At 30.4% G+C, this 18,952-nt stretch overlaps 2 protein-coding genes across 7 annotated transcripts in view; one reads left to right on the forward strand and one right to left on the reverse strand.

Annotated features, from left to right (window-relative positions):
- Positions 1-6,826, forward strand: part of LOC139524219 (katanin p80 WD40 repeat-containing subunit B1-like) — a 35,861-nt gene extending 29,035 nt beyond the window's left edge. For 2 of the 4 annotated variants that reach the window (XR_011664754.1, XR_011664753.1), the window contains 3 exons: positions 2,146-2,262; positions 2,935-3,834; positions 4,118-6,826. Coding sequence is in view for 2 of the 4 variants with exons in the window: in XM_071318880.1 (XP_071174981.1) it covers positions 2,146-2,262; positions 2,935-3,067 (250 nt within the window). In the remaining 2 variants the exon portion in view is untranslated. Of the gene's footprint in view, positions 1-2,145; positions 2,263-2,934 lie in introns of all 4 variants that reach the window. The other 2 variants (XM_071318880.1, XM_071318881.1) reach the window with 2 other exon arrangements.
- Positions 6,827-12,615: 5,789 nt separating this feature from the next.
- Positions 12,616-18,952, reverse strand: part of LOC139524189 (core-binding factor subunit beta-like) — a 40,583-nt gene continuing 34,246 nt past the window's right edge. For all 3 annotated transcript variants that reach the window (XM_071318818.1, XM_071318817.1, XM_071318819.1), the window contains one exon: positions 12,616-17,338. In XM_071318818.1, coding sequence (XP_071174919.1) covers positions 17,285-17,338 — 54 coding nt within the window. In that variant the 3' untranslated portion in view covers positions 12,616-17,284. The remainder of the gene's footprint in view (positions 17,339-18,952) is intronic.

The following is an 18,952-nucleotide window of genomic DNA, read 5'->3' on the forward strand; positions in this document are numbered from 1 at the left end:
GATATTAATCTTATTTTTTTCCATACTTCCATTACTCCTGTGTTAAGGTTCTTTTAATTATATATTGGATAATTGTTTGTTTCAAATACCTCTGTATTCTGCCAGGAAGTGTGTCATGTTTTGAATATCTGCAAAAGGAAATGAGGTGCAATTATATTGAATTAAAAAAAGAAAATAAAAATAATTTACTTTCCATGATAATTGATACTAAAGAAAATAACCAAATTTGCAGTATGTAGTTAAAGTGTTGGTATATAGCTAATGTACTTCATATTAAACTACCTTAATCCTCAAAATAATCTAAAAATGTCTTAAATGACAAAATTGCAATAATAAATGCACTCAATAATTTCTGAATGTACAGTACTTGAAATCTGAAAATGGATTTAAGCTCAATGTATATCATAAACATTGAAAAAGATTGATTGTTGATGTTTAATACAACTTTCATCTCTATTCGCTATATTATGTTGGTCAGTTTTTATTGGTAAAGGAAGCTGAAAGAAGCTCAACCTATGGCAGATATTTGACAGTCCTAGTCAAAGATTTCAGTCAAACACACCTGTCACATGCGGGGTCTGAATGCACAACCACAGTACTGTAAATTCAGAAATTATTGCAATGTTTTTATTATTGCGAAAAATGCAACAAGGTTATCATCCCAAAATTTAAACTCGCATTTTGAAATTTTTTTTATGAATTAACCCTTTCAACGCTACACAAAAAAATAGAAAAATGGCTGCTGCTGCTGCATTTTTTTTGTGTTCATTCATTAGAACAGTATTTTCCTTTTCAGACTGCTGTATCTTTTTTATTATATGAGATACAGAGAAAGTTATTGCATGAAAAATGCTCAGGAGAGCATGAACTGTAATGTTATGCCATTATTTTAGTGAAATTTTTATCAGGTTACCTGCATTTTCAGGTAATTAACAGGTAAAAGGTGTAATTTATTACATTTGTGTTGAATTTTGAATAAAAACTACTTTTAGTCCTCATTTATTTTGTTGTTTTATCTGCCATATAATAAAGAAGACACCAGTTGACCGATTCCGTAGCGTATTGCACCATACACAACATATTATGTAATCGTGGCACAAATAAATACCTCCGTCCTAAAAAATTTCAGTCAACCTCCGTTTTCCCCCCTTTTTCTACGTCTGGTAATGATCGATCAAATCATATTTCCCACACGAATTAAATGTAATAAACACATTGAGATAACAAGAAACCTTTTAACTAATCCTCGTTGTTAGTTTCGCCATAGAAATGCTGAAATATTCCCATATTTACAGCTTCGTTTCCGATTTCCGCCATTTGCATTTGTCAATATATTTTTTTATTTTCCTTCTATTTTCCTTCTACTGCATGATTTTACTATAAAAATTGCCGGGATTTCAAGCGCAAATGAGACCTAGTATATCCTAGATTCAAACGAGGAAAAATTAGAGAGAACCCGAATGAAAACCGAATGGTTTAAGAGTCTAAATGAAAAATCCGTTTTCATCGCGGCATATGCCGCGAATAGCAGTGGCGAACGGCGTACGTCATCGCGGCATATGCCGTGTATAGCGTTGAAAGGGTTAAACAGGATTGGTCTCAATATCGCAAAAAAATAAATCGCATTGTGGTCCAAAATGACAAAATGGCAATAAAAAATGGGCGCAATAATTTCTGAATTTACAGTATTCAAAGGGAGTGATACAGTATATTGACTACTTTGACCACTCAGCCCCTCTGAGAAAATAAAAAGCCAGTAGATCTCTCCAAGATGCTTTTTCAGAATTAATATATCTTGATGTAATCCTTGTAAATATATAAAAAGAAAATGATTGCCAATGAGACCAAATGACACAGAAATTAACAACTATAGGTCACTGTACAGCTTCCAATAATGAGCAAAGCCCATGCTGCAGTCCGCTATAAATGTCCCGAAATGACAAATGTGAAACAATTCAAACAGGAAAACTAACAGCCGATAAATTTATGTACAAAAGAATGTGTAACAACAACAACAAATGATAAGCACTGAATTACAGGCTCCTGATTTGGGACAGGCACATACATACAGAATGTGGCAGGGTTAGAAACTTTCATTTATGATGCAGTTGATTAAATCCGTTAATTTTTATGTATTTTTTTTAGCCATGCAGAAGCTGCTTGTAATGCCTTAAAGATTATACTTAGAAACTTTGGACCTGTGATAAAGTCAAATATTACATCAGCACCAAGTATAGGTGTTGATCTATCAAGAGAGGAAAGGTATGATATATGTGTACAAATGTATATTAACATAGATAAATTACCAGTTTGAGTATAATAGAAAGAATGTGTGTAATTTAAGTTAAACCTCATACCATTTTTCACATACAGCAAAACATATACATTTGTATAACACATTACCTTTGAATTGCTTTTAGAATTTTTAAAAATGAGGGGCATTAGAAGTTTAAATTTTGTTACTCTGACTTGACTTTAAGTGTTGCTCTCCACATATTCTTACAATTTTATCAAAAATGTAACATGAAAATATATGTATCATGCAGAAAACTGTGCAATATGTTATTATAACTAGTTTAAGTCAGTTACCGGTATGGGACTTATAATGCATTAGATTCAGTCTGTGTACTTTTTGTTTGGAGGGGTGGAGGGAGGGCCTTCAACACAGTGGCTATGGTCTGTAGTTAAACCCAGATCTGTCATTTGGTCATTCTGCAACAGACAGTTATACAGACTTTTTTTCAAAACGCCTTCACATATTGATCTGATTTTTAGTATGTGAGTCTACAATTTTTTTGTTTTTGTCTACTTGGTCCAACAGCTCATATGATGAACTGTACTTTGCCTTATCAGATTATCAATCTAAAAATTTGTTTATTCTTTTTATTTTACCTTCCATATAATAAATTGTATTATTTTATGTTTCTTTTTCAGGATACAGAAGTGCAATGCTTGTTATAATTTTTTGTCAGAGATAAGAATAACATTAGAAAAGAAACAATCAGTATCGGGCAAATTAGGAAATCTTTATAAGGAAGTGCAAATCCTGATGTCAACTATGGATTAAGGAAGTGATTATGGATAATTATGAAAGCCATTGGTGGGGCAGCTCAGTATTGACCAATCATATTAGACTGTTGGGTAACAGTCTCACAGGTGATATGGCATTGTCAGTTCATATGGTTATCTTCAGCGATCATCCAATCAAAACAGTTGTACCATTCTATGATCACATGATCCATTAAGTGAAGAATGAGTGAGGCCAGTGAACAAAGTGAACATTAGAACAATACATTTATCTATATTTATGGTTGTGTGCTTTGTAATGAATCATCTCATTAAATTTCTTTTAATTCCCAGATGCCTATTCCAATGAATGCTTCAACCTGATATATATTTTCATTTGACATATTTTGATTATAGGAGAACTATTTAAAAGTTTGATAGCTGGTGAACTCAAAATTGCTCTGACACATGACACTGAAATGTTTAAAGGAAATATGTATGAAGTAGAATTGTTGCCATGAATCTCTTTCATTAGTTTTTGCTTACTATAATGTATACATGTATTTCTATTGTTATAATTTGCATATTGATAGTTGTCCAAAAGGAATGATTTGATTTAGTTATGGATACAACACAAAACACTAAATGACTGAAATGGTTATGAAATTACCTTTAAATGGCTTTTGAATTTATCTAGACAAAGGGCATTAGAGGTTCAAATTTCCTTATGGATAAGATTGAAAATGTTGGCACAATACCTCAGAAATATGTGTATTTTTCAGTTGATAGGTTATAATAGGACAGCTTTTCAGTCAAAAGGCATTTAAGGTGGTACCTAACACTACAGGGAGATAACTCTGTAAAATCAGCTAAACATTTTAATTACATTGTGTTGTTAAGGTGATATTAAGCTTCTCAATGATCAAAATAAGTGTTTGTCAAACTGCTATATAACCAGTGTAATTTTTCTGATAAAACGGTTGGTTCAATTTTTTTGAAATTTTTATATTTTTGTAAAAGGGTCAAAGTAAATACTTTGTCAAAATTTTAAGAAAATTAAACGAGCCAAATTAATTTTAGTTAAAGTGTTGGGTACCACCTTAATTTGTAGAAAAGTTCGTGAACTATAGACAGTTCTAACTGACATTTATTATTTGAACATTTTACGCTTTGGTATGTCCTTGAATGGTGAAATGCTTATCATTACATACCATTGTTATGTTTATAAAAAGCTTTATACAGACACAATTAGTGCTATTTTATTTTATGCAACAGGATGGTTGAACTCTACTTTTATACTTCAATAGGAAAGGAAATATATATTTAGCTTTAAGTGCATACACTAATATACGATCGATTTTAACAACCAATCAAATGCCAAACACTTGCTGATAAATAAAATTGTTACTTTCTATCTGATGTGTGTACACCTTTTTTTATAGTCTACAAAAGGAAAACAACATGTCTTTGTCTTCGTTCTAAAAATTGATAGCAGACCTAGTAGACATTGCTCGATAGTCTCTAACAAAATAATGGACCAGAACATATGACTTAGTTTTTGTAATCAATTTTTCATGTACATTTTTGTAGAAAATAGGTTTCTTTTTGAATTTCCTGTAGATGTTTTGTTTTTGAATTCTAACTGTAAATCCAGTCCTTTGACAATTAAAAAATCTTCATTCCAGACATTGTATAAAACATATCAAGCTTGCTGTACTATTAAGTTGATTTTAAACCATTCATTTGAGTATATTTGTTTTATTATTTTGTAACTGTTAAAATAATTGACTGCTTGACAGATTGCTATGCACAGTTAATATGGAGTTATTTCCCTTTGTGTACGTTTTTGAATAATTGTGTTTGATAACAAAAAAAAAGATTTAAATTTTTGAGTCGAATTTTGAAAGCAATTAAATTGTAATCAAATGTGAAGAACAAATCTTGTTAATAGATGTGAAATTATAAATGATGTTATTCATTGAGTCAGGATTTGCATTTGTTTACAAAATGGTTTAGAATTCTAGTTTTGTTTTCTCATAATTAGAACTGACCTATAAAAACAATTCATGATGATTCTTTCCAAATGGTAAATTTTTAAATATATATGTGCCATGTTTAATTGATACAAACTTTGTACAAATTTTAAAAGCAACATTTAGATTTTTCCACCATATAAATATATATGTACACATGGTTGTATTTGTCACTGTTGTGTATTATGTTTTTTTTTGGAAACACGAATGTATATATTTTAAAGTATTTATTGCAAAGCAATATATAGACCATTTTGTTAAGTGAAATGTGCATGTTATAGAAATTTTTTGAAATAATTTTTATTTTATACAGTGCTGTAGAATCCAATGTGGAAATAAGTGCTCAATGTCTTTCATTCCACCAGAATTTACACAACCATATTTTTACTTACAATAGATTATTAACATATTACAGACTTTTGACTGGAGTATATAGTCAGAGGCTGATCCAGACATTTTTAAAAGGGGAGGTTCTCCTTGGATGTGCAACTCATAACTATTCAACAGGTTACCTACTCTGAGTTAGGACTTCCTGTTACTCAGTATAGTAAGAGCAACTGAAAGAAGTAAAATCAAGGCTTCAATCTGTGCTGATGATTTCATCCCGAATAGTAAACATAAAACCTTTAATTTTCCAACCAAATTGCACTGGTTGAAAGACTGAATTTACTTCTTTTGGCTGTTCTTACTTGACAGAGTACCAGAATTCTTATCACAACGGTTAACCTGTTGAAAATTATATACTCTTAAGAGTTAAAAGTCGGTAATAAGTAAATAATCGATTAATTATTATGCATGCTGTGTGGTATGAATATTTATATATATATGTATATTTACATGTGTCCAGTGTACTTTTGAGCTATTTAAAGACTTGTATACATGCAAGCCTTTAAAGTTTCTGTGTAACTTGTACTAAATACTACTTTTTGAAGCTGTATAGTGACCTATAGCTGCTTAAGTGATACATTCACTTTATTGCCAATAATACATAGTTGTCTCATTGGCTATCGCTCCACATCTTTTCGTTTTATTGCTACAGATGTTTTTGTCCAGTTTAGTGGAAAAGATATGCTGTATTTTTGGTTATTAAAGGTTTGCTTAATTTATTTCTTTATTAAAGATATAACAGCCAGTTTTCAGAACTGGTATTCATTTTTTTTGACAATTTTGCCTTTATTGATATTGAATCAAAAGGTTAGTTTAGTTCATTTACTTAAGATAACATGAGTGATATTTTGGTAAGGATTGCTGTTAAGTAAACTATGACTGTAATCGTTTATGATTTTTTTCATTCACACATCTAAACCAGAAAATTTGTATATCTTACAAATTGTTAACTTTTATAGGTATATATGCAAATTCAAGAATCCTTGAGCCAGTTCCTTTTCATTAGCCATTCATAAATATAGTTCCTATAATTCATCCATAATCTTCTCGTCCCTATTAAAATCTGTTAAGATTGCTATAATGCTCAGGTATTTAAACCAGAATTGCTTAGGTTGAAAAGATGACTTCATGGTACCCTACCAGAGGTCAACCTGAGTAGTATTGACCTCACCTAACTGTTAGTTCAATAAATGGCACATGTACCTATCTCAGTAGAAAAGTGTTGCCTAGTATGGTGTTAAGGGAATTATATTTATCACATGCTTTAATTTGGTCTTGTATAATGACATATTGATTTGAGAGAGGGTACAAACATCATGCATCTGTTGAATGGACCAAGGCCTTGAATATGTATGATTAATTATTTGTTTGTCTTACAGAAATAAAAGAGTGAAAGCTTTTGTTGTTTTATTAATACTCCTTCTGGTTACATCATGTAAGGTGGTACATAACACTACAGGGAGATAACTCTGTGAAAATCAGCTGAATGTTATTAAGGAAGTTCGCTAATCAATTTCAAAATAAATAACTTTCCATAACACTATAAATCGATAAAACCAGAGGATTTCGAAAATCTGACAAAAATTCCAAAACAGGACAAGCAAACATCCTTAAATCCAGTATGATATTTATATCAGTAACAAATTTAACTCTACAAATATATAATTTTAACTAGCATTCTGATTTTTTTTCAATTGAAACAATTTTATCTTGCCGACCTGTATGATATATCTCTTTTGATATTGTGCTCACTAAATGCACAAATGACCAGTTCCAATCTATGTTATTTTCAGGAGAATATACTTATGATTCCTTTGACTTACTGTATTAGTACTTTCACTTGCTTGGGATGAACAGCAACCCAGATTACTTAATTCAAATAAGCTTCTAATTTCGTTTTGAAATAGATGTAATCACTCAAGCTTGGGTAAGGCTGTTGATTAGACACGAAAATCGCACTAAATTTCACATACTGAAGTTTCAAGTGCATTTTAATAGGGAGTTTCCAATCTATATATATATGGGTCTGGATGGGGTAATAAAATACTGATTACAGGAATGAATGATGTACAGAATGGTGAAATAATACAGAAAAAATGAATTGTAAATCATTTTCATAAGAATTCTACAGAATAAGTTTTATTTATCTAAAGAAAAAGAAAAAATGTCCTGAAACTTTATATAAAAAATACAGAAATTAAGGATACCCTTTTCAGCCCCTTAGATAGAGGATGGAAGATTAAATGATCTTCCTTTTGAAGAACCTAATATGGATGAATTCTGATTCTGCAATTATGTTAAATCGTGGAAGTATGGTTCAATTTATATAAAGGCAGATATTTAGAAACTTGTAGGAAAGCTACGAAGTACATTTGTTACAGTGACCTTAGTATTTTAATGTAGCTGTTGCATATTTCATGTTGTCTGAATTATTTCATTCATATTTTTTTTTTAATTTGAATGTGCTTGCAGCTTCTATGACAGATGACTTGAAAATTTAATTCTAAGTGCCGGTAATAAAAGGCACATTGACCTTTACAGTAAAATGAACAGCAAGAACTATAAATTTTGGAACTGAAGAATTTGAAGAGTCTATTAATTATCAAGGTCATCATGTGTTTTCTCAAAGGCAGCAACCCATAAACAGAAAGGGGACAGGAAAAAATAGTTTGAAAAAAAGGTGTGGGCAAGAAAATAATTTCACAATAACATAGAAGTGCTGATTTAAACACTGACTTTGACATTGTTTAATTGAAATAGAGGAGGATATGATTGTCCATTTATCACTGTACACTGGTGACCTTCTTGTTTAATAACTGTAAAAGAGGATTTGCAGATTTCCAATATTGTGTTGATTTGTAGAACTTCCACTACCCACACTTTTCAATACCTTCTGAAATACATGTTTTACTATTGATTTGTGACCTACAATATTTAAAACCTCTCAATCCATATTATTTTCCACAAACATCCAAAATAGGAATCAACATATGACAATATGATATTTTTAGCTCAAGAACATCTAAATAGTGCATGCCAGATTCACATTTCTATGTCCACAGAATACAAATAATAGCGGAACAAAGATTGTGCTACACAATGTTTGTGGTCAGTTGTCATGAAGTTAACACCTACAATGTAAGGTTTATAAATGAAAGCTGTGGTATACACATGTTTTAAGATACTGTATCATTTTCAACAAACTTCAAAAATAGGATTCACCATGTGACAAAGATATTTTTAGCTCAGGAACTTCTATGTGCATGCCAGATTGATATTTCTATATCCACAAAAAACAAATAATAGTACAACTAATATGTGTTACACATGGTTGTGGTCAGTAGGCATGACCTTGACACCTACAATCATCTAAGTATAAAAAAAAGAAGATGTGGTATGATTGCCAATGAGACAACTATCCACAAGAGACCAAAATGATGCAGACATTAACAACTATAGGTCACCTTAGGCCTTTAACAATGACAAGGCCCAAACCGCATAGCCAGCTATAAAAGGTTTATATATGAAAGCTGTGATATACACACATTTTAAGATACTGTACATAATTTTCTAATACATAATATGGTTTTGTAGTGATATTTCTTTTCTTATGAAATAATAAGTTGATTATATAACCAATACATTTGTGTTTATTTACATGGACATTCCAACTTCCTCGGCAAAAAAAACATAGACTGCCACAAAAACACCAAAGATCAGTTATGTTTATTTGTGGATAAAACTTATCTTTTTGAAATTTGATTTTTTTTTCATTGAACCAACTGTATGTTATTTTTAGCTCACCTGGCCCGAAGGTCGTCACTTGTCATCCGTCGTCTGTTGTCGTCGGCTTTAACTTTTACATTTTGAACTTCTTCTAGAAAACCACTGAATGGAATGAAACCAAGCATTGCATGAATGTTCCTTATGAGGTGTTGACCGAGTGTTGTTACTTTGTAGCCGATCCATCATCCAAGATGGCCGCCAGCCAGAGACTTAGTTTAACATAGGACTTTATGGGAAATGCATACAAATGACTTCTTTTAGAGAACCACTGAATGGAATGAAACCAAACATGGCATCAATGTTCCTTATGATGTGTTGACCAAGTGTTGTTACTTACTAGTAGTAGCCGATCCATCATCCAAGATGGCCGCCAGCATGGGACTTAGTTTAACATAGGACCCTATTGGAAATGCATACAAATGACTTCTTTTAGAGAACCACTGAATGGAATGAAACCAAACATAGCATGAATGTTCCTTATGAGGTACTGCCCAAGTGTTGTTACTTTGTAGCCGATCCATCATCCAAAATGGCCGCCAGCGGGGGACTTAGTTTAACAAAGGACCCAATATGAAATACATACAAATGTCTTCTTTTAGAGAACCACTGAATGGAATGAAGTCAAACATAGCATGAGTGTTCCTAATAAATGCTGACCAAGAGTTGTTACTTTGTCGCCAATCCAACGTCCAAGATGGCCGCCAGTGGGGAGGACTTAGTTTAACATTATGACCCTATGGGAAATACATATAAATTTCGTCTTTTAGAGAACCATTAATGGAATCAAACCAAACATAGCATGAATGTCCCTGATAAGATTCTGACCAAGTGTTGTTACTTTGTAGCCGATCCATCATCCAAGATAGCTGCCAGCGGGGGGCTTAGTTTAATATAGGACCCTATGAGAAATGCATACAAAAGTCTTCTTCTAGAGAACCACTGAATTGAATGAAACCAAACATAGCATAAATGTTCCTTTCCTAATGAGGTGCTGACCAAGTGTTGGTACTTTGTAGCAAAATTTTATCTTTTTTTATATGATTTCAAAAACCCAAGTAGAGTCAGGTGAGCGATACAGGCTCTTGAGAGCCTCTAGTTATATGTTTCTCCTTATAAGGTTGGCAATAGATTCCAATATATATGTATTTTAATAGAGAATTAAACTAAATCTTTCCTTAACCATGTTGATCTGCTTTATGAGATTTTTCACACTTTGGCATGTTATGAGCAGCAATGTGAACCATATAGGTCATTTTTTTTGTGTACTCATACTCCAAAATCAACCAATCAAAATGCTGGATTTCATGTTTCGAGCATGATTTTTGTGCTGCAAGAACTGAGCAAAGTTTTATGACTTCAACCCCAGGTATATATATTCTGATCCCCAACTTGATGAAGAAAATAAAATATTGTGGTCAAGCAGACGACAAAAAAAACAATATTCTGAAAACCAATTTTCTCTATAACTTATAGCATGAAATTTTGAACAAAAATAATTAGATTGATAGAGTTGAAAAACTAAAAAAAAATGTTCACAAATATTTTTTTCTGACTCTGACAAAAACCATACCCCCCTCCTTCAAGTTAAATGGTTGCTCCCTTAAAGTTATTTATGGTCATGTTATCACTTGTGCTGTTGGTTGAACATAAATATTGCACTCTATTCAACAGTGCTTTGAAGTAGGAGTTTTGAATCTTCATTTTTCCTGGAGGATGACATAATCTTCCCTTTAAAGAACCTTAAATGGATGAAATCTGATGCCAATTTTCTGCAATTATATTTTAATTATCCTGAGGCAGAACATTAGAAAGTTGTAGGAGAAGTTCTGTAGTAACCTTGGTATTCAAAGCAGTGCATGATTGTACATTTCATATCGTCTGGTTTATTTCAGTGATTTGTGGTTTATAATATGTGAATCGATACATGCAAGTTCTGACATCACAAATAATCTGAAAATTTTACATTTAAGTTGCAGAATTTAAGGCAAATGCATAACTTATCCATAATTAAGGTAAAAGCCTAAACATCGAAAAATTTAAATATTGTTTGGCAAATATAAAAGATGCACTTGCATTTTAGCCGTTGAGATATATACTGTTATAACATTCTTACTGACTGTTGAAAGTATGAATAGTTTATTTTTTTGTCCTATGCCAATGACCATACATAAGAGAAGGGACACAATAAAAGTCTTTGTCCATCTGCCTTTCTACCTGTAAGAATTAGTGAAGATCTCCTTTTGGAGTGTTTCTCATAATCCTTCAAAACTTGGTAGTAATGCCAAGCATCATATGTAGTTGACCACTCTACAGCCATTGCAATGTGAGGATTAAATTTGGCCAGATTTATGTGGCCCAGACCTTTTTGTAGTATAATTAAACCTTGTAAAGCTACTACCCAGGAACCATATGACTGAACAACTAGTATGCTTAGTGCAAAACTGTTTTTTATTGACCATACATTTTGACATTTTTGCAAGAGTTATGGAACTTTGGCCATTTTTTTAGTGACAGTATTTGTAACTCAACATTTATTAAATGTTATTCTTCTGATACCATGTAAGTCTTTATAGCTCTGTCATGAAGTGTTATTAACCATACTATGCTGACAATGTGATTTGACAAGAGGAATGGGATTATTACAATTTTATGGCTTATTATATTGCATTTACACCTTTGAAACCAAATATCATTGACCTACCACTAGATGTAAATCCTCTTAAACTGACATCATAACAAACTCATACGTTGTTGATTCTTCCAATAATGCCTTTGCTGGAAACAGGAAGTTTATAGCATTTTTTTTCAATTTCGAGAAGGCACTTCAAAATCTTGCAGTACCCGCCTAATTCGTGAATGTTAGCAGGTATGCAAAAAATACACCACAAACACTGGTGGCTACGACATTGTCGAATGTTATATGACCTGTGACCTTGGGATTTGGTGAGTGAAAGTACAAACTGAGGTCTCATTTAGAGGATCTGTAACCTTACTTACAGGTTAAAATATTCGCATAAACCTGTCAAGTTTGTGTAAAAAGGCATGGTGACTAGAGGCAATATTTTAACATGACCTTGTGACCCAAGAGGTGTTATCCTACATGAGCCCTAAAAGTGTCCTGTGTCAATATACCCAGATAATTGATGGTAGGAAAAATTGATAAATGATAGAAAATTTGATAGAAATACTCAAATTATATAAATAATTTACAATAAATTTGTAAGAAGAATCTAATTTGTCTGGGTATGAAAAAGAAAAGACCGTGCTGTTTGTGTGACTGTGTGATTTTGGTATCAAAAGTCCTCTACTTCAATATTGTTTAAAACAATCATTGTTATCTATAGCATGTATGCTCCTCAAAGTGAGGTGTAAAATGGGAAGAATGAACTACAAAAGTCTCTTATTTTCAAAAAATATAATTTTATTCATTCAGGCACACAAACTATTGTGATCATAAGTATAATTGTGCTGTTTGGCGTCTAAACATACAAATTTTACAAAGTTTAAAAATTAATAAGTTTAACATTACAATGTGTAGTATTCCTTCAGTTAATCATTCAGAGACTATAATTAATTCATTAACCACTTCAACAATGAATTATAATCTGATTATCTCCCTTCTGTAGGAGTTATCTCTCCTTACATACAGGTTCAAAGGAGAATAAATTTCTGACTACAGTATATTTCAAATCATTTAATCAATAAAAATCCAACAGTAAACCAATAAATAATTTAAAAAAAAACAACTGTAAATTCATCCTTATCTTGGAGTACCAATTTTCATAGATTTCAATTTTTTCCGTTCAGAATCGCTCAAGTACTTAGTAGTACATTTGTAGCAGCTTGCATATCAAACAAATTCAGCCCTCATTTGACTTAAAATAACTACAAGTTACTGTTGCTCTGTGTCTAAAAATAGTTTGATCATGTTTAATAATTGGAAATCATCAATTTTAAAATATGTTTTTCCAAGCGGAGTATTTTCACTTAAAAAGGTAGAGTGCCACAACACAAACTTGAATAAAACTACTGAATTGATTAAATCCCTAATTGTATTAAGATGATTTAAGATTGACACCAAAATATGCACATTTAAATAGTTTATAAACACACAAATTCAATAAATATGTACAAAGGAATATTACTGTCACAAAATTTTATATTTTTAACTCCCAGGAAATTCATCACCGGTAAACACAAATGAAATAATTCTGTCAGCACCAATATTAAAAAAACATATACATGTGCTTTTAAAATCAAGTTAGAAAGTCTAATATGGTTTATTTGTGCATGCAGGTGTGGATAGACTGGAACATACCTGCTCTCAGCCATAAAACTTTTATATTCAGAGTACAATGTTTGTGCTTGAAACACAAAAGCAAGGGATTAGGTTGGTTGATTTTCAAGGCTGAGTACCGAGTACGAAAACCGTACTCGAAAGTCTGATTTCCCTCTTTAAAAAAAAAATGAAAATATATCAAAGGAAAAATTAGGGCAAACTTTGATTCAAAATAAGGTCCTCAGATTTATTCATAATTCTATTAACATCAAATCCTGAATCAGCACATCTGCATGTGAATAGCACCAAAACATCAAAATGTCATTGAGGTGAGACACCTGAGATCTTATGTTCTGATTGTTTTGGTTGTTTTGCAATGTGCACATTTCACAAAACAACTATCAACTCAATAAGCTATGATTAAGTAACTTTATTCTTATGATATTTAACTTTTAAGCCCTACAAAACATGTTTTTTCAGTCTCATCCCTCCCAAAAATATTTAGAGACACTTGAACTTGGAATCTTTTATCAGAAAATTATTTATCAACTATAAGGAATGCATGTTATATGTCCACTTGAGCATTTTTATTTAAACAATGCACCATATAATTCTTTCAAATATTTACAACAAAACAACAAAATATCTGGAATGTATAGCACACAAATAACAAGCTAAATATAATTGAATTTACACTTCGATGGATAGTTAGCTAAAAAACACAGTTAATTTTTGTAACAACAATTTCCAACCAATAATTGCTTGGTCAATTTGACTTTAACCTTACTGTCTTTTTCCTGATGTTGTCTTGTATAGGAAACATAAAACTGAATTTTTGCCCAAATTATACCAAATGTCTTTAGTTGTTCTTACTTGACCCAGTACCAAAACGTTCAACCACAGAGTAGGTAACCTGTCTAAAATTAGAATGTCTGGAGTCAAAATTCGGTATGTAAGAAAATAGTATATTGTTGTATAAAAAAATGTTAAAAAATGTGAAATAGGGAATTAAAAATGCCTAACAATTTAATGGTTAAAAATGTTACATGAACAGAAGACAGTTTTCATAATAATTCTTAACAGATCATTTCTGAATTTTACTGCGTTAGTCCAATTTGTCTATCATACAATTCATTGAAATCTTCTATAAATGAAGCAATAAAACATTATAAAAAAAAGGACTAGAAAAATAAACTCAACAATATTCTTACAAAGGTGTAAATCAAAATACCAAAAATAAAATAAAACAAAACTTGATAATACAAATTATAATGATACATGTTTTAAACAGATCAAATTCTGATATGTTTATAGGATTTTTTGTAATCATGAAAATGAACCTACATGTACACCGTCTTTAAATGAAATAATGCAATTTGACCAACAAGGTCAATAAATAAAACAAATAACAACAAAATTGACTAGAATGTTTACATAACCTTTGCAATAAACATGCATCCTTATTTAGACAAATAATGCTGAATTATCTTTTAAATGATTAAAGTCATCCCAAAGTAATAATGTGAGCCTAACTTGAAAAAAATATAGCAATATGAAATAAAATAAATTATTTAACATCTACGGTTGATAAAATAAAATGTTTCAATTACAACAGAAAGAACAAAAAATATTGATGCAATAAATGGTAAAATTCCAATTGGAAGATATTTTTTTTTTCTCACTTTTACACAATTTCATGCCGAAAGTTGAAAATGGTATTTGAAGTTTGATTTCCCAAATCATTAATGGTTTTATAAGGTCAAGGTTTATTACACTATAAAAACATGGAAAATGTAACAATACCTTGTCTTTCAAAAAATGTTAGGTTATTCGATATTGGTAAACGATCATAACACAAGAAGAAAATAAACATTTTTAAATAAAAAAATAATTTGGAGTAAATATGAAATTTCATACCATGAAATTATATACAAAATATGAAAATTTGATGATAAAATTGTCACAAATTTTTAATATTTATAGCGCATAAAAATTGAAGATTTTCTTATATTACCAAAAAAGTTAATGCATGTGGGAGGGTTTATAACTTCTATAATATGACATTATATTTTATTGAAATTATCAAAAGTCTGAAAGAGAAAAATGACAAAAAAAATAGAAATATGATGAATTGTCTCCCCTTTATGGAAAAAAAAATGTTCAGTGCACCAATTCTGAAGTTGAATGTAAAACAACTGCAATTGATCAAGTCTAGCAGCATATTAAAAACTCATTTCAAAATGTAAAACTAATAATTTTTTTAATAAAATTGGAAAAAACACAAATGGTTCATGCTTTAAAAAGGATCACCATTTTTCTAAACCAAATCTATGGAACCGAACTCCTTATTTTTTAAAACTTTTTTATAATTGGAACAATTTTTTAGATTGTGATTTACGTGTATTCCTGAACTGTATGATGAGGAAAATATCTCTTTAAAATGAACTTTCAAAAGATTTTTGTTAAGATTTATAAATTAGCAATATTTTTCTACAACTACATTTATTACATCACAAGTAAAGTAGTCGTCATTATAGAAATTTACAGTAAAAAGTCACATTAAATTATGTTAATGACATTTTTGAATAATTCTAACAAATTATAAGCATAATGGTCTATATACAAATGTAATATAATGATAAAAGTAACAAAACAAAAGTCATTTAATGCCTTGTATTAAGAGGCCTACTACACTCTTTTACTTAATGAAAAAGATTTCACAGAACATCAAAGCCAGACCTTTACAAAAGTACCTGGTGCCATTTCACATTACTCCAATAATATATCTATGAAGTCATTCAGGTCATCAATAAAGATCTGACCTAATGAATAACAACAAATAACTCAACAATTTTTTTACAGTTTTCAGCCATAAATACAGATAAGTGTAAAACGGTTAAACGGTTACAAATTCATGTAAGTGTGAATTCAACACACATACTTCATGTTAGTGTGAAGATAACACACATAAATACATGTAAGTGTGAAGCCATCACACATAAATTCATGTAAGTGTGTAGTCAACACACATAATTACATGTAAGTGTGAAGCCAACATTCATTAAAATATGTAAGTGTGAAGCCAACACACATAAATTCATGTAAGTGTGAAGTCAACACACATAAATTCATGTAAGTGTGAAGACAATAAAAATAAATTCATGTAAGTGTTAAGCCAACACACATAAACACATGTAGGTGTAAAGTCAATACACATAAATACATTTAAGTGTGCAGTCAACACACATAAATACATGTAAGTGTGAAGCTAAAACACATACATTGATGTTAAGATTTAAGATATTCTAGAAATACACTGACTCTTTAAAAAAAATAACAGTCAAAATTGTTAAAAAATGTTATTTTCACTATTTCTTTATTTCATTCTTTTATGAAAAAAAATCTTTTTCCAAAATATCCCTTATTCAAAATAATGTTAATAACTACAAATATATGAATGACTTTTATCAAAAACATGGTGCTAATCTTGCTTCAGTTGAAAGTTCCGGAAGCCAATTACATAAATAACTTGAAGCATTAGTGCTAAAGATAATCATTTTGTTTTTACAGAAAAAATATTTAAACTGATAACACATATATTTGTACCTATGTCTGAAAACTGTTCTTATAATTATTTGCGTTACAATGTCAAAAGACTTGCTATAACTTGGTCTTGTCTTATTAATACTTATATAACAAACTTTTGATAAAAATAAATTATTCTTCTCTCTTTGAGCTCTGTATTTACAAAATGTACAAATGGCGGTGTTTCAATGGAAACATTCTACGAGGGTCATTCACTGCCACTGGTCTCAGCGGGACTGGAACGCGAACTTCTACGACTTGTCTGAAAGAAAAAAGAAAAAAATTCTATATATTCAACTGGCTTATTATATACTTAAATTAAAAAATTAAGGAAGCATAAAGACAATAGAACATATATGTCAAATATATTTGAATGATGGTTACATGGAAAAATAGTAAACCCAATGCAGTGTATTTGAGAAGAACTGACTCTTTCTCTCCAATGACCTCTTTTTTGGTTGAATTATATATAAACCACATGATTCAAATTTCATTGAATTTTGTAACTTCTGTTATTGTAAAAATCTCACTCCTTTTCTAAAAAAACCTTTTTTTTTTTGCTAATTGAAAATCGTCATGTTTTAGCGTGAGAACTCTGTATACAATGCTTTGAAACCAAAGTAAGTTATTAACTTATATCAGTTTAGAAAATTCTATCTCAACTATAACATTGTTTTATAAATCAATAAATAGTTTTTTTCACTATTTAAACTAAAGATTTACATACAGACACAATAAAAGATATAAATCATGATTTTGTTCAATGTAATATTCCTATGAGATAAACTACACACAGAAGGTAAAAAAACAAACAACATCAAATGATATAATATTCCTATGAAATAAATGTACAAACAGAATGTAAACAAACAAACAACATCAAATGAAGGAACCACTAAAAACTGCAGACAAAAAACTGCAGACAAAACAAACTTGTAATAAAAAAGCTATGGTATTATGGTTTTGTTTAATGAAGTTGTGGTTAAGGTTGGAGATATTCCAAGATTAACTGTACATGTCGGTTAACCACTTTTCCCATTTCAGGTTAGATTATGTTAGCACTTTTTGTGAAAATGCTTACTAGACAGAATATTTTGTCTGTGCACTTTTTAAGATGAACTTAGCAATATAATTCTTTTTCAAATATTCAAAAATACAATCATGCAAATTTCATTTAGTTATACAATGTACTGTAACAAGCAATTAAGAGAAAATTCAATTAAAATTTTTTTTTTTTTTTTTATCTCTTTATTTTCTACAGTTTATGAGTAACTCTTATACCTACCACATTTTAAGAGGATAAGAAAGTCCTGGGACACCTGATTATAAACCACAGCCCACCCGTACTTTAAAACCAGAACAGAGAAAGGGGTTGAATTATTATACAATCTGGTCACTTAAACACTTATGTAAATAGCCATCTACAGTTTTATGAATTTAAATTCAGCATGGTTAACTTATGCCATAAAAGATGATTATAGACTAGAGATATTAGAAGTGTGGAAAAGTGACTCCAGTTATATATATATAAAGTGTTACTTTTATATAGTAGAATTGGCTTACCACAAGCACATAAAAGATAATTGTATGTTTTCAAGTATTTAACAATAAAATGTATACTTTCACAGAGACATATAAATACAATATCTGCTTCATGTCACACCATTTTTTACCTTACAGTTTCTAAAAAAAAGTTTTTAGTTCTACAATTTGTAAAACCAGAGTTTGATACAAAATATTAATATTTTTTTATCAGATTCCTCCCAAAAACATTGAAATAAATAATTAAAAAACATCTGGTCTTTTTGCCTTAACTTTTAAAATTTGGTGTTCACTTTTTTTTCCCATTTATAAACATAACATTTGATTCCATGAA

The sequence above is a fragment of the Mytilus edulis genome, chromosome 5, assembly GCF_963676685.1.
Source record: "Mytilus edulis chromosome 5, xbMytEdul2.2, whole genome shotgun sequence".
Taxonomy (NCBI): Eukaryota; Metazoa; Mollusca; class Bivalvia; order Mytilida; family Mytilidae; genus Mytilus; species Mytilus edulis.